Here is a 15,852-nt window from a genome sequence, read left to right on the forward strand (position 1 = left end):
AAGATATTGCGGGAGGTGAGCAATTCAGGCATGGGCTGGGCTTGGAACTTAGCTTGGAATGAGCACACTCAGGCTTCCACTGAGCCTGTACGCACAAAGTGAGACTCAACAATGCAATGCTGGTCTCTGGGGTAGCCCTCTGGCCACTCAATAGCCATTTCGGACCTGCCGCTTGGGAATGGCTTGGCATCAGGGCAAATGAAGGCAAAGTACAGGACATGACATAGAACTCAGACGAAGACTTGGAACTTGAGATGGAGACTTGGAACTTGAGACAAAGAGACAGGTACAGGAGGAGTCCAGCTTCCCAGGGCACTGCACCTCAACACGCCCTACACAGCCCCCCATGGACTGGTCAAAGACCACACTGTCCCACAGCACGCCCTACCCAAACTGCCACAGGTTAGTCATGGAGCACGCGGGAGCGGGACAGGCTCAGGACTGAGACTCAGAAGAGGACAGGAATTAGGATATCACTTGGAACGAAGAACATGGAGAACCTCAGGCTGGACAAGCTCCATGGGCCCGGAACTTGGAACACAATCAGGAACTCAAGACTTGACTTGGAACTAGGAATCTAAAAACACGGATGGACTCAGAGGACTTGATCTAGCGAAAACAGACTTGGAAACAGGTCCAATGCCAGGAAGCGCCCTACACAGCCCCCCGTGGACTGGTCATGGACCTCAGTGGTGGCACGCCTTGAGGATAGACCATCGAGAATCCAGAAGACTGACCTTGGAACAAAACCGGAACATCAGGAACTTGATTGACAATTCAGATGAGGCAGAGATTCAGAAGACTGAACGAGGAACCGGCAGGAGACCAGGAACTTAGAACAAGCAACATGACGGAGCTCCAACAAGGGACAAGGAAACCAGGAACCAGACCTGGAACAGGAACAAGAGGATCAGGAATATCCAACAAGGAATGTGAAAGCCATCAAAACAGAGCAATGACCATGGAAGACCGTGAAGGAAGACACACCATGGACGACCATGTACACTCCTTGCGAAGGCCCTGAGGAACTGACGGACAGCCCTTTTATAGGGCTGAAGGCAGGACAAAGTGGTGACATTATCAGTAAGGGCTGCGGGGCTTTTCCCGCCATGGGCCCTTTAAATCTGAAAGAGAGGTGCGCGTGTCTATGCAGGAGCCAATGCCTGGGCAGGAGCGGCAATGGTGGAATCCCAGCCGCACCGAAAGTGGACTCTGCGGTGGCACTCCATGCCGCGAAGAAGGAGAAGTCAGCAGCGGCTCCCTGCTGCAAGAATAACAGCACTGACAGGGTGGCAGTCAAGCCGCGCAGGAGCAGAGTCAGCGGCACTCAGCCATGAAGAAGGTATCAGGCCTGCAGTTGCACTGGCCCCCCGCAAAGACAGCAGCAGCGGCTCCAGACGCAAAACAGGGCAGGCAGCATAGGCCTAGAGGTGAGAGGTTGCTCGTGGATGGACCCTGCAAACAGCATCGCAACAGCACCCCTCCTCAAATCTTCCCTCTTCAGCCTCTTCTCTTTGGCTGCTGAGGACACGAAGGTACATCTTTTGTACCAGCTGGGGAAATCGGGGGTCCAAACACAGGATCTAAAGATGATTGGTTTAGGACCCGAAGTGAGGAATCATTTAGAACATATTGAAGGACATAACTGAAGACTGGACACAAACGCAAGTAAAACCTGACAAAAGCATGACCCGGATTTTACTGGAGATGCAGGCAGAATGGTAACATCTTGGAGTATCGGTCCGATTCTTAGGTTTACACTTGGTTGTAATAGAAGAGTTGTCTTCTTGCTATATCCATTCCCCCGGATCTTAGAATGGAACCCAACATCTCAACATTCAAGAAAAGACTCAAAACCTGGCTGTTCACGCAGGCCTTTCCTAACTCCAACTCCATCTAACTCCCTTCATTCAACACGCTCCGCTAGTATTAGCGTTAATAGCCACCTCTTACAATGTTATTTATACATATATATAACTATCTGATCTTCATTTCCCTTCTCATTCCAAGTTATTGTTTTCCTTGTTATATGTAACTGCTTTTCTGCACTATTGTTTAAATGGTAAAGTTTATTATAATTACACCCCTGTTTCTTGTGAACCAGCATGATGGGACCACCGTCTTGAATGTTGGTATATAAAAAAGTTAAATAAAATAAATAAATAAATAAATATTAGCAATGGCGGAGGTAGTTAGAGCATCATTGCTAGATTCTTTTAGTGTTGAAAGTGTTGTATCAGGAAAATGAGTAGCCAAAACTTGCAAATTACAAACGGATTAGCTCTTGGATAGCAAATGGTACTGGATACAAGATTGTGTAGCTAGGCACCTCAGAAAATAATATTCAGATAATGGTAAAGCTGATCTTATGGAGAACATAATTGTATCCCTAGATGGTAAATACTGCATGGACTTGAGACTGTCAAGTAGGGTGGAACTCAGTTACCAACAGCAGGTTTTTGCAGAACTAATAGTAGACTAAAATAACCTATTTTGCTAAGGAGCAAGGAGGACATTAGATTCTTAGGTTGACAATCCACATGTTATAGCGGCTCATTCTGCAATGGGTTTTGTCTTTCATTTGAAAACCTGATAATAGGTGGATTGAAAGTAATTATTAGTCCCTCCCATCCTTTCCACAGAACACATTGGTATGAACTTAGGCAGAACTAGTTGTTTTCCAATCATAGAAGAGGGAAATCTTAACCAGTAATATACTAGCTAGATCTCTCTTGGCTTTCATTTCCTGACTCCCAAGCAAGAGGCTCGACAATAGAAAGAGAACATTTTTGATTTATGTAAATCTGGAGCAGATATCCCATTTTCATTCCACTGTCACAGAAAGATTATCAATCTTATTTCTTAATTGAGGGAATTCCCGGACAGATCTCATGTGCAGTAGATGGAATTAAGGATCCTTGTAAGGACAGAGTTAGAGATTTAATTCGGAGCAACTTGAGAGACCAGAGACATTCTTGGTTCTTCCTATAAGGACAATCTCATTCTTTTAAAATTTATTATTAAGATCTCTGAGTTTCAAAGTCAATGGTCACCTCCCTGATGCACAGGGCAGAAGAAACGAGACTCAAGAAGATGGTGGAAACACCTCTCAAATGATCCATGGTTAGCGGTGCTGGAATCCAAAAATCTTCTAGAGGGAAAACATTGACAATAGAGTCCCAAGATTAATATCAATGGGTTCCTCTTGAAGGATATGCGGCAGAAAGATCATGCAGCCTTACAGGATAAGATGGAAGGTGGCTATTTAAGTTCTTTGGCTGGCAGCGAAGAGAAAACTGGCCATCAAGTGAATCAGAGACAAATCAGGATTTCCCTTATTCCATTTTACACCAGCTCAGAAAAAGCTGCATGGGATGGCACTAGAGAATGGCAGCTTGCACATTCTTATAGGTTTCAGAACAACTCTTCACAACAGTATCATGAAGAAGTGGTAAACTAGACGACGTAGCTGGAAGCTTGGAAAAGTACCTGTGGCTGGAGCCACAGCTTGTGCAGAGCAGAATCTGGATCTTATCTGGAAAAAAAAAAGGGAACCAGGCCTTGGGTGCAGGAGCCTCCTGCAGGTCGAAAAAACCCCGAGGACCTGGAACTGCCGTAGAATTAAAAAAAAAAATGTTATTTATACAAATTTCTAAATATAACTCAAGACAATACACTTAAGTAGAAATTAAGTGGCGAACTATACATAATACAAACATTTATGAAGAAATTGAAACGTAAACCCCCCCCCCTCCACACACAAAAAAAAGAGATCGCCACAATCAAAGTCCTCAAAATGGGGGATAACAGTATCTCCACTTCAAGAAATTTCTAACTAGAAATCAATACATAAGGAAAAGTTGGCTTTATCAAAGTCCTATATAATGAATGAACTACATATTGACATAAATGCCCCAACTAGGCATAGGAGAGGAAGAAGATATCGAAGAAACTTTATTACTCAAAAACGCAGACAATTGAGATAGATGAAAGAAAGTATAGGAACTTTAAAATAAAATAAGCTCCCAACTCCAAAACCTTAGATTTAAATAAAAGAAATTGCCTCCTCTTTTTCTGAGTCTGCTTAGACAAATAAGAAAAAACTTATATCTTCATATCAAAAAAAGAGATCCATCTTCCTGGGCCCACCATGGAGTAGTGATGCTATTTCACATTTACAATGATGAAGTCAAAGCCATCCGGGCCTTTCAATCTTTGAAAGATTTCTTTCGGATTCCGTCTCAACATCTTTTTGCTTATTTTCAGACTAGACATTATTTGCAGGGTCTGCACTGGTCTAGTGAGACTTTTGCTGTGGAGCATGCATCTGCAAATAGCCTGTTTCAGACTGCGTGTGTAGCCAATAAGATTGCGGGCTGGAGTAAGCTGTGTACAGGCTTTCGAGCTCCCCTACATCTTGACTTACTGGCCACCTATTGGACAAAGCAGTTGGGATATCGTATGATGCCACGGGCAATTTCTACTTGCTTTACAACATTGTACTCCCGAATCCCAGATCATGGATTACGAGAACTACAATTTTGCGTCCTCCATCATACCATCTGTGACGATGTACAAAGGTTCCAATTAAAAATTTCTAGTTCTCCTACTTGCTTAAAGTGTGCGTCTCAAGAGGGGACTTTTTTCATCGTCTGCTGGATTGCCCGACTTTGACTGGTTTCTGGACCTCGGTACTGGCGACTATTCACAAATGCACGGGGGCTCCAGTTCAGAAGGGGGGTATGCTTCTCTTACATGGCTCTCACACATATCGCATCTCCTTGGATCATTTTGGGAGAGGTGCTACTTTGTTGGCCTGTCGTACTATCTTGTCTGTTTGGGCGGAACCCGATACACTGCCATCTATTACAGCTTGGCAACAACGTATGGCGTCGTTAATGCAACTTGAATGATTAGACTGTGTTAATGGCCAATGCAAATTGGACAAAGACTATTGTGCCAGCTGGAAAGCCTTTTTTGAGCTATTGCCATCAGATATGCAAACTACTCTACGCACCACTGGATATACTTTAGACTGGTGACCGGTTTAACTTGATTTATATCTTCGAGTATCTTATTATTTAAGTCTGCCTACTTGTGGATTGCACTATGCCCTAGTCTCCTGGGAGGGATGGTTGAATGGGATGTGTGTTTGGTGTATGGGTTTGAGTGGGGGTTTTGCATAAGAAAAAATACCAAGTTTGGGTTAATGACAGTGCCTTGTTTTGCAATGTCCTTCAGAGAGTTGGAATTCCAGTGACATGTTGTATGTCGTTCTATGTATTAACTCTGGAGGCCTACTTATGGCCCAGCTGCACTGGGAGTGTGATGTTTATGCTGATACTGTTGTCCAAACTTGGTAGTTTAAATAAAAATTATTGTGGTAAAAAAAAAAAAAAAGAGATTCATCTTATGGCGAAAAAACATTTTAAGAATCCAATCTTTATCTGATTCCATCAGAAAAGGACTATAAAGTAGCTGGTTTGATCAAATCTTTCTGAGATGTTTCCAGTAAAGCAGTGACATCCAAAGGTGACTTAATAATAGGAGAAAGTACTGACATGTCATTAGAATCAGCAGCGCATTTTTTAAAGGATATTATATAGTAAATATGTGAGATAAGTGGAAACATCTTTTCAGGAATCTTCAAAATATAAAGCAGATATTTCTTCAGGAGCTACGGTTTGATCTTTGGGGAAATTAATGAAATGAAGATTTTTCCCCCGAACTTGGTTTTCGAGGTGTTCCAGCCATGAAGAAAACCATTGAATTTCCTTGATAATATTTTGAAGTAATTCAGCCACATTTCCCAAATCTTTTTTTTTACAGGAGTCATAATTCACTTCAATAACAGCCATTTCAGATTCCAAAAATTTCAAACGGCCATCAAAATGGCTCAAAGAATTAACCAAAGGGTTGATCTGACGGGCAATATTATTAATGAGTGTCTGGATAGCGTCCCAAAGAGATTCAATAGTTATTATTGAAGGCCTTACCAATTCCACTGGTTGGAAAACAGAAGACATAATGTTTAAATCTCCATTATGCCTAGCAGCAGTGTTGTCAGAAGAGTCCCCCGCCATTCCAAGATCCTCAGTCCGCTCTGAAACAGAATTCACTGAATCAGCAATGACAATCTGAGCCATGGCGTCTTTGGCATCTCCAGCCGATGCCCTTCCTCAAGGGCAGTGCACGAGCTTCTGTGGAGTTGGAGGAGGCGGATCGTTCCTCCAGGGATAGAGAGATGGATAGCTCTGGTAGCTGACAGGGTTCAACTTCCAGCAAGCTGACTCCTGAAGCAAATCCTCCATGGCACAAATGGGCATCCATCGGGCACAGAACAACCGGGAAGAAGACGGCGAAGGTAAACCCTGCTCTCTGGCTCTTCTTTTCCTGTCAGAGTAGGGCATATTGAGGCAAAAGAACTGAGCCTGAGCGGAGCAGCTCAAGCACACCGAGTCAGTGCAGCCATCTTGAAATCCCCCCTCCTGCTGTAGAACTTTTAACATAAGTGGATACTCACCCCCTGTGGGTAGATGGTACTTGATGGAAAAAAACAAGGAGACTTGAACAACAATAAAAGTTGAAAAGCTGGGGGCAGGTGCCTCCTGCAGGTCATATGGAACCCAGGAAAAAATGCTGGCATCTCCTGCGGATTGAAAGGAAGAAATCCCTGGAACAATTGCAACCCCCTCCTGGAACGGACTAAGAATCTGAAGTGAATCTGAGTGCAAGCGCATCTTGCTGCGGGTCGTCAAAAAAAAAAAACAATTCAGACACAGCAACTTGAAAAGATTCTTGGCTAGGAACAGGATATCAAAAGTCCATGAAATTTGCCCATCACAGGAATGCACTCACGAAGCTCATGGCCTTCACAACCTGTTGTGAGCAGGGAAAATTCTGTTGCTTGTTCGAGAAAGAGTGAGCCCTTGAACCAGGGCGCAACCTCAGGGCAAGGCTCCAAGGAAGGCATCATGGGAGGTGAGCAGTTCAGGCATGGGCTGGGCTTGGAACAAGCACACTCAGGCCTCCACTGAGCCCCTATGCACAAAGTGAGACCCAACAACACAATGCTAGTCTTTGGGGTAGCCCTCCGGCCACTCGATAGCCCTTTCAGATCTGCCACTTGAGAACGGCTTGTGCATTGGGACAAACGAAGGCTGAGAACAGGACACGACATGACACAGAACTCGGACGTAGACTTGGAACTTAAGACGGGGAGTCAAGAGACTTGGAACTTGAGATGCAGACTCTGGAGACTTGGAACTTGAGACGGAGAGACAGGTACTGGATGAGTCCAGCTTTCCAGGGCACTGCACCTCAGCACGCCCTACACATGTTCCTGTGGGCTGGTCCTGGACCACACTGTCCCACATTTTTGATATGGCCTGGCCATGCTCATATCTCCCAGTATGTGCGAAAGTGCCAGGGTCTGTGAAAGGGGCGGGCAGGCGGGGGTCGGCAGGGACAGCAGCTATTAGGCCCTGTCCCGGGGAAGTGTGCACCGGTAGCCGACTGACGTGCAGAACTTACTTCAGCTCTGAAGAGGAAGTAAGTTTTAAAACAAAAAAAAAATTCAAATAGGGGGGGTTAGGGGTCAAGGAGGAGAGGGGAAAAGGGAGGAAGTGTAGGTATGGGGATAAGGAACTGGGAATGGCCCGATTTATTAGAGTTTTGGGCTTGATGGACCTCAGTCTGACCCAGTATGGAACTACTTATTATGTTCTTATGTATGAAAATATGTGTATGAATTACCAATTTGCAGTGATACCTACATTAGTTCACCTAAACCCTCCAGCACTACATCCTGAATCCCCACCTCTTCATCCAGCCCTCCCACCCAAATAAAGACAAGTGCGATTTCAATTGCATCAGTCAATTAGCAAATGTAAAAGCATACAGACAAATTCAGTAATATATGTGCATATACCACTTACAAAACAATGACTTGTGCACATACTTCCAAACCCTGCTCTGGAATGCACCTAAACTGCCTTTTATTTCTCTGTTAAACATTTACACATGACACTGCAAGTAAGTCATGTGTAAGAGGTTTATATAATAGGATATATGCACATGCATGCTACTTATGCTCTTATATGCTAATTTTACATATGCAACCCCCACATGACTCTTTGAAAATTACCTCCAATAAGAATAAAGTACTTTTTCAATCATGCTTTATGTCTGAATAATTTATTTTGTTCTTTTGGGAGTTGAGAATCTTAGGTATCAATGTTGGGAAGAAAGAAAGACAAGATTTCAGCAAAGGGGAGAGAGGAGCAAAGATGAGCAGAAGGCTCGGGGATGGGGAGAGGAGAGGGTAAGAAAGCAGAAAGAGGGAGATGCTGGGATGGGGAGAGAAAGAGGAGATATAAAGAGAAGAGAAGGGGGTTCTGAGAGCTTGGTTGGGGAGGAATTCCAAGAGAGGTAAGGGAGGATCCCTTCTCTGGCTCCAGTTCTCCTCCCCAAAATCCCCACCTCCTCTCTTCCCTTTCCTCCCAGGAAGATAACAGCAGCAGCACGTTGGACTTGCATCCTTCTCCTTTGCCTCCCAGACCTGACCACTGCCTTGAAATTACAGAAATAGAAAAGAATCTTACTTTTTGGTGGAATTGTTTTCATTTGAGACAGTAAATTGCTCTGGATCCAAAATCACAAGTCGAGTTGGAAAAGAACAACCGTCGCCTAAGCTGCAGGAGGAGAGAAACAGGATGAGATAAGATAAAACTTTTTATTAAGTACCCACACGAACTTCATGGTAACGCCACATATGGTGGGGGTGAGGGGAGAGGGATGGGGCTGATATAAAGGTAAAAAATGGCTATGATACAGTAATTTGTCATGACCAGCATCGCTGTGAACTTTTAATTGGCTTTACTTGTTTAGAACTGGCGACTTTGGTGGTGGAGACTCTTTGTGTTTGTAGTATTGGTTATTATTTGTTATGTGCCAATAAAAATTTATAAATTAAAAAGAAACGCAAACAAATACGTGCAATCAGTGTGTGAAAACCATTTAGAGATTTGCCTAATCATAAATGACAGAGGCGGGTGGCACATTATAGACCAACCAATTTTTTTAAGGCATGAACTTTCGAGGACCAGAGTTCACGTCATCAGATGCATACAGCTCACGGTTAATCTATAAGATGCCACCTACCTTTGTCATTTTTGCTATTCCAGACTTACCCCAGATTCATCAAAATGCTATAATCTTTGCATGGATAATGCCCATGATAAGAAAAAGGGACGTGGCTATAATACCATACTGCGCGCTATGTTAACGCTTCACATAAGTAGTTTAAAAAGTTTTCGCACCCCGCAATATTTGTACTTCACTACTCACAAAGTGCCCACACAGTCATTTCCTTACTTTTTTCAGGGGGGAAGGGGGGGAAGGAGAGACTCTTTATAAGGCCTTCATAGTAGTCAACTATTTATATCACTATAGGAGGGCCAGCTAGTAACTCGAGGTCAGGTTTTGGTGGTGGTGTAGGGTTTTGGGGCCAATTTTACAAGCAGAGTGAGACGTACGAACAGCACAGAAGACCTCGGTGAAGATTTGACATCATTTGGAGTGAGGAAAGTCAGACTAAGATGCGATTACTTCAATGTTCTCTCGCCCTAGCTTGATAGTACCCTGGTAGAGAGTCCATCAAGCAAGGGCGAGAGAACATTGTAGAAATCGCATCTTTGTGTGACTTTCCTCACTCCAAATTACGTCAAATCTTCACCGAGGTCTACTATGCTGTTTGTATGTCTCACTCTGCTTGTAAAACTGGCCCCAAAACCCTACACAATCACCAAAACCTCACCTCGAGTTACTTGCTGGCTTTCCTATAGCAGTATAAATAGTTGATTACTATGTGTGCCATTCCAGAAGCTCTCTCTCTCTCTACTCCACTTCATTCCTCTCCTCATGCCCAAAAGTGCCTGAAACAGAATTTGCAATATTTATCGCAAATTGCGTTTTGACTGTTTCGGCCATATCGCACAGCTTAATGCCAGGAAAAAAGGTGTAGTTATTTCCAGCGTTAAAAGCATGCGATAGCTTAACGCACGCTATCACATGGCGCGATAATGCACCTCATTTTCACTAATCCCTCCTCAAGTCTGCCCCTTTGAATAAATTTGACTAATTTGCATTCACACCGTGCGCTGCAATAACTATCTTGTATGTTATGGTGTTATCGCGGGCGTTAACGCTATAACGCACTTTGATGAATGACCCTGTTAAATGGCTACCCCTCTGAAGACGTCTATCTGATCATGGAACAAGTGGTCAGAGGCAATTACTTGTCTGAGCTTTCTGCTCACAGCACAGTAGAGATGTGGCTTATAGAGAGATGCTGCTCAGGTCTGCCTGCTGGACACCTTCATACTGAACTAAAACCAATTAGCAGTGCAAACCATTTGCTGCCCTAAGCTTTCTTCTTCTCGTTTTCTGTAACACACATTCATCCATCTGTGATTTAAACACAGATCCTTATACTGTGTCAGCTGGCAAGTGCTCAACTAATCATTTGTCCACAGTTCAGTTAACAAGCCACAGGCTACATGGTTGGGAATTTTCCACAGACTGTCAAAGAAAAGTAAATAAGGTATTTTTTCCTTCTCAACAAAGACTCACCAACTCAATGTTAGATTTAATTTGCAGTCACTATACAAAAATGAAGGCCGGGCTTTATATATTAATAACAAATAACTGCACAACTCACTGTAAATATAATCTTGGCTGCAAACATTTCCTGCTTGTGGTCCAATGTCATTAGCAAATGTGAATAGCAGACTTGCAAGAAAAGGCCACATATCTTATTGATATATTTAAAAAAAAATAACTAGAACAATAGTGTACTCTAGTACTCTGCATCAGGAAATATAAACTCAGTGTCAGAGAGTCAATAATACTAGATTAAGGGAAAAAGAAGTAAATCTCCTTCAGAGCAACACAGAGTACAAACACAATCACTAGAAACATGAGCTGTGTAGGATATACCTTGTAAAAATAGGTAGCAACCAATACTTCTTCTCATCTCCAAACACTTGTTTTAAATTTTTGCTGAATCCAAGAGAGAAACCATTTTTATCAGGACCATTTCGAAATGAGGGTGCACGGAATGCCTCTGTTACAAACAGAAAAGGAGAATCGGTACATGCCTCAGACGAGATATTTCAACTTTGAGCATGGAAAGAGTGGAGATTTATTAAAAAAAAAATAAAAAATTAATAGATTAAGGACAACACCGACTCCTAAGCAGGCCCAGTTCAAAATTCTGTAATGAAGGAGCAAAAGTAGAAGATCTGAGGGCTATCTGCATCACCTTCCTGCACTAACTCCATAACTCAAAGAAACCAAAATGTTTAACTTAAGTTAGATAGGTGCCAAAGTATTGCAAGTCCCAGCTTCCCAAATTTATTCAGAGCTTTTCTCTGTACAAGGAAATTCCAGAATTGGGAAACATCTACAGAAGGCCTTTTTGTATACCCACAGCAAAATAAAACAAAACTTACAACAGTTTCCATTTGCAGACTAGTTGGAATGGGACAATGAATGAATACAGGTATGAGAACTTGTATGCTCATCAATCCAGAACGGTAGAGAACCAAAGTAGGAGACAACAAAAACTGATGTGGATAAGGAATGATATCCTATAAGCAGTCAAATTTCTTGGGCTGGCAACTGAGCTATATCCTTAGTAGGGTAGACCAAAAGAACTGGACAGATTGGACTGGCCAACTCATTTTTATCTGCCATCATCTACTATGTTACATAATGTGAGAGGGCTTCTCAAGCATGATGGTGCAAGACAAAGTCTGAAAACGTACATGCAGATTGACTAAAAGTGAATTTATAATGCATGTGTCATCATAGATACCTCCCTTCCACCATGAAAAGTGTGTGAGTAATCTTGTTACGGCTGCATTTTGCATGTCTTCAAGGGTAGCCTCAAGACAAAGCATTCTTGTGGTGAATCTTTTCATAGACACCACTTTTAACATCATTTTTACAGATTTATCAGTTTCATAGAGTACTTATGCTAGTTCACGAACCTATTGTTGATCGATTTTTGCTGACCAGCCAGCAGTGGTAGCTGAAAAGTGACAAGATGCTGATGAAGAACATGGCAGCCACAAAAAAAAGGAAAAGTACATGGAATTTTGCAGGCGTGTCTTTTAGATCATTCTAAAGAAACAAACAAAAGGAAAAGAATACAGTTAAAAGCAGTTTTGGCTTAATTTGCTAACAGTTTTGTGTTTTCACAGCAGAAACAAAAACACATTCTCTTAACCAGTAGCTATTAATGATAGGGCAACTTAATAGATCTCTCTTTTCAAACTAAATAACAGAGGTAAGCAGTAATGCTGTGTGCTAACTGATTCTGCCAAACCTATGTCCCTTCCCTCCATACAACTATTTAATGTGGGATTTTCACCACAATGGGATCTTCTCTTTCCCTTGCAGAGAAAAGGAAAAAGGAGACAAATGGGGAGATTTTTAAAAAATGAATTAAGATTTATTTTATTCTTGCATAGCCATCAAAGGATTTGCTTACAGTCTGTGGGGTGGCATATAATGATTGTGGCACAGCATTCCCATTAGATCACAGGGATAATTTTCCATAGCAATTTTATTAGGACACTAAACATTTACACAATGGAATACAGCATAAGCAACAAATATAGATGACAGTGGCATGAGCAGGTAGAGGAGCACTAGGTAAAAGCAATGGGTGGCTGGAGGTACACTTGAGTATTGAACTGGTTGTAAAAACCTATCAAGGTAATTTTCACAAAAGGATTTACAAGCTTAAAACTGGGGTTCTACATGTGTAAATGCACTTCACCCATTTTAGTGGGCTTTTAAAATTGCTACTATATATGCTATTGAATTGTCAATGTGTTTTACTTGTGTTCAGTGCACATGACTTTTGCAAATTGCTACAACAGTATGTGTAACTCTTTTGAAAGTTACCTCCTATATGTTAAATCAGATGAAATAATATAAAGTCACAAAGGGGTAAAAAGAAAGAGCCGAGCTATAGTATGGGTATACCAAGCTCCCAAGAAGAGGCAAAGGTCAACTAATATGAAATCATGGCAAGGTTTTGATACATTCTCTGCTATATTCAGGGGCAGTGGACTATGGGCTGACATGGCTATGTTTCCCAATTAGGGAGAAGGAGTGATAGCCTGCAGACATAAAACTTGTATGGCTGACAGCTGTTGTAAAGAGATACTTTGGGCTAAAGCAGTGTAGGTAGGGGACCGATCAGAATGAGCCAGTCACATAATCCTTATCTGCTGATATCTACTACATCAGAATATTCTTGTTTTGCTAAACAAAAACAAATCAACATCCCCTCAATATTCACAATATTATAAAACTATCTCAAGGATTACTTTTTCAGAAACAAGATTTTCTGGAGACAAAGCGGGATACAATCTTTTTAAATAAATAAAATAAATAAATAAATCAAGGACAGGAAACGATGGTGAAAGATCACCTCTGGATTCCTCTCAAACAACTGATTGAGTCAGATCGGAAAGTGATCTCCACAGGGTTCTATGTTTTTCTTTCTCCTTATTTTGGAAAGGAAAAAGGAAATGCTCGAGAGAGAGATTCTGCTTTAAAAAAATGAGCAGTGATTAAGATCTCAATGTACCGTATATGTTACCATACAATCTTATACCACAAAATTAGATTCTGAAGTAAGTTCTTTACTGCTGAATTCCAGCAAGCTATGATTCTGCTCTACACAAGTGCATTGTTGCATTAGAGTAGATTTAAACCACCAGGTATGTTGAATGTAGACTGACAACATAGGGAAGACAAACTTCACTGTATGGAATTATACTGCCATTCCATGACCATTCTTATTCTACTTATTTACTGTACTTTATATCCGTTGTCGACCCTATCTTGTTGTAGCATGCCTTAAGCTTTCTAGATGGAACAGTGTGATATAAATAAATGATGATGGGGTTAATATCAATCAAAATAAGAGAAGTCATAGAAAAAATGCTGAACAGAACTGGAACTCAAAAGCAGATACTGTACAGCACCGCCAGAAAAGGACAGAAGATGGTAATAAACCAAATAAAACAAAAAAAGGTTTTCTGCTACAGTCAGGAAACCACTCTCTTCTACCCCACAAAGGCAAATGAAAATGAAACAATATATGCAAACAATAAACACAGACACATTATAACTGGGTAACATTTTAATATCAGAATTTACAATTTCATATTCCAGATTTCATAAAGGCTAATAAGATAATTTACAATCTTTGCTTATTTAAACCTCAGAACTTTTAATGTCTTCAAATATTGTTACGGCCATAGTGTGTGTTTATCTAAAGTTAATGCTTAGAACTGTCAGTCTGTTTTCCTACAGCTATTCTGGTATACATTTATTTGCTATAGAGTATATTTCTAAACTAGCCATTTTATAATTCAACTATGTCAATTATACATTTAGTTTTGCATTCATTCTTCTATTTCAAGAAGGGAATTACACATTTATCATGTTCGAGGTATAGCGACTACAAAAAATGGATTTACATGGCTAGAAATGAATGACAAAGATCCAACACACTGTGAAATCACACACATTGACAGTTTATTTTACCTTTGGACAATTCTCTGCAGATTTCCTGCGGCAAAGCTTTGTGCAAACAAAGACAATTTGTTAGACAACAATATTACATCAAAGGCAAGCGTTCACCTGATGACATAGTGGGCTTTGAGAGAAATGGTGTATGTGCATGCAAACATTAATGTGTGTATACCTCTACTGCCTAGAGACTTGAGACATTATTCCTGCTTTACAAATGATTATTATGAAGATGCAAAGCAGGACGAGAGCAGATAAAAGGCCACCAAATTTATCTGTCCAAAAAACATGGCATACTGCATATTATTTATCTATCTGTCCATCTAACACATCAAGGCCAAGTACAATCTTAAAATCCAAAAACACAACACAATCATAAAACATCCCACCCTACATAAATTACATAATCTCTCCTCATATTAACCCTCCCCCGCATCTCAATCCTAAGTATCCTTCAATCCTTAAATGTTTTTCTTTTTAAAGAAATTTATTGTATGGATATGGTGCTCATTCTCCATAGCTTTCTTAATATAGCTACAATAGTAACCAAAAATCCTGAATAAATTTTGTAGTAATTATTTTATTTACTTTTTTGAACTAGTAACTAAAGAGACATACATTTCTTCTCACGTAATCTTTCTGTATGCTTCTCTAAGAAAGTGAAAACATTGAGATATTGACATCAAGGTGAATTTTAAAAGCCTGGCATGCACCAAAACCAGGAGATGCATGCACAGAGCAGATTTTAAAAGCTACCTAGATACAGGCATATTTGCCACTGCGCGCATAAATGAAAAGTTCAAAAAAGGAGTGGCTATGGTCTGGATATTTCTGGATTTTAACTAGAAATTAGAGCGTAAATACTTGCGTGTGCCACTGTCCTCTACTGTGTAACTTTACTTCTGCTATAGATGACATCTAAGTTGTAAAACACAAAATTCTAGGCAGATCAGCTGGGTTTTAAAGGTCAGGGCTAACGGGGGAGAAGGAAAGCTAGTAAACTAAGGAGGTTTGGAGGTCCTATTCCTTACCTGGGGGAACTGGGAATGAACTGGTAAATCTTTTAAAATTCCCCCCACTTACACGGTAGAAGTGGCATTTGCGTGCATGGTTACACGTCCACTTAAAATTATACGCAGATGTGCATGTGGTCAGGCTATTTTATAACATGTGAGCATACACACTCGTATGTTATAAAATAGCCATGTCCCTGGGCACTGGCTGACGAGCGCACAC

The 15,852-nt window shown here is 41.2% G+C and overlaps 1 protein-coding gene across 2 annotated transcripts in view; it reads right to left on the reverse strand.

Annotated features, from left to right (window-relative positions):
• The window catches only part of ZDHHC20 (zinc finger DHHC-type containing 20), a 171,937-nt gene that overhangs the window by 24,112 nt on the left and 131,973 nt on the right, over nt 1-15,852 (reverse strand). For both annotated transcript variants that reach the window (XM_029602531.1, XM_029602532.1), the window contains exons 8-10: nt 12,054-12,186; nt 10,999-11,125; nt 8,604-8,693 (exon numbers count right to left, since the gene is read on the reverse strand). In XM_029602531.1, the coding sequence (XP_029458391.1) occupies nt 8,604-8,693; nt 10,999-11,125; nt 12,054-12,186 (350 nt within the window). The remainder of the gene's footprint in view (nt 1-8,603; nt 8,694-10,998; nt 11,126-12,053; nt 12,187-15,852) is intronic.

Source organism: Rhinatrema bivittatum, chromosome 5 (genome assembly GCF_901001135.1).
Source record: "Rhinatrema bivittatum chromosome 5, aRhiBiv1.1, whole genome shotgun sequence".
Classification (NCBI taxonomy): domain Eukaryota; kingdom Metazoa; phylum Chordata; class Amphibia; order Gymnophiona; family Rhinatrematidae; genus Rhinatrema; species Rhinatrema bivittatum.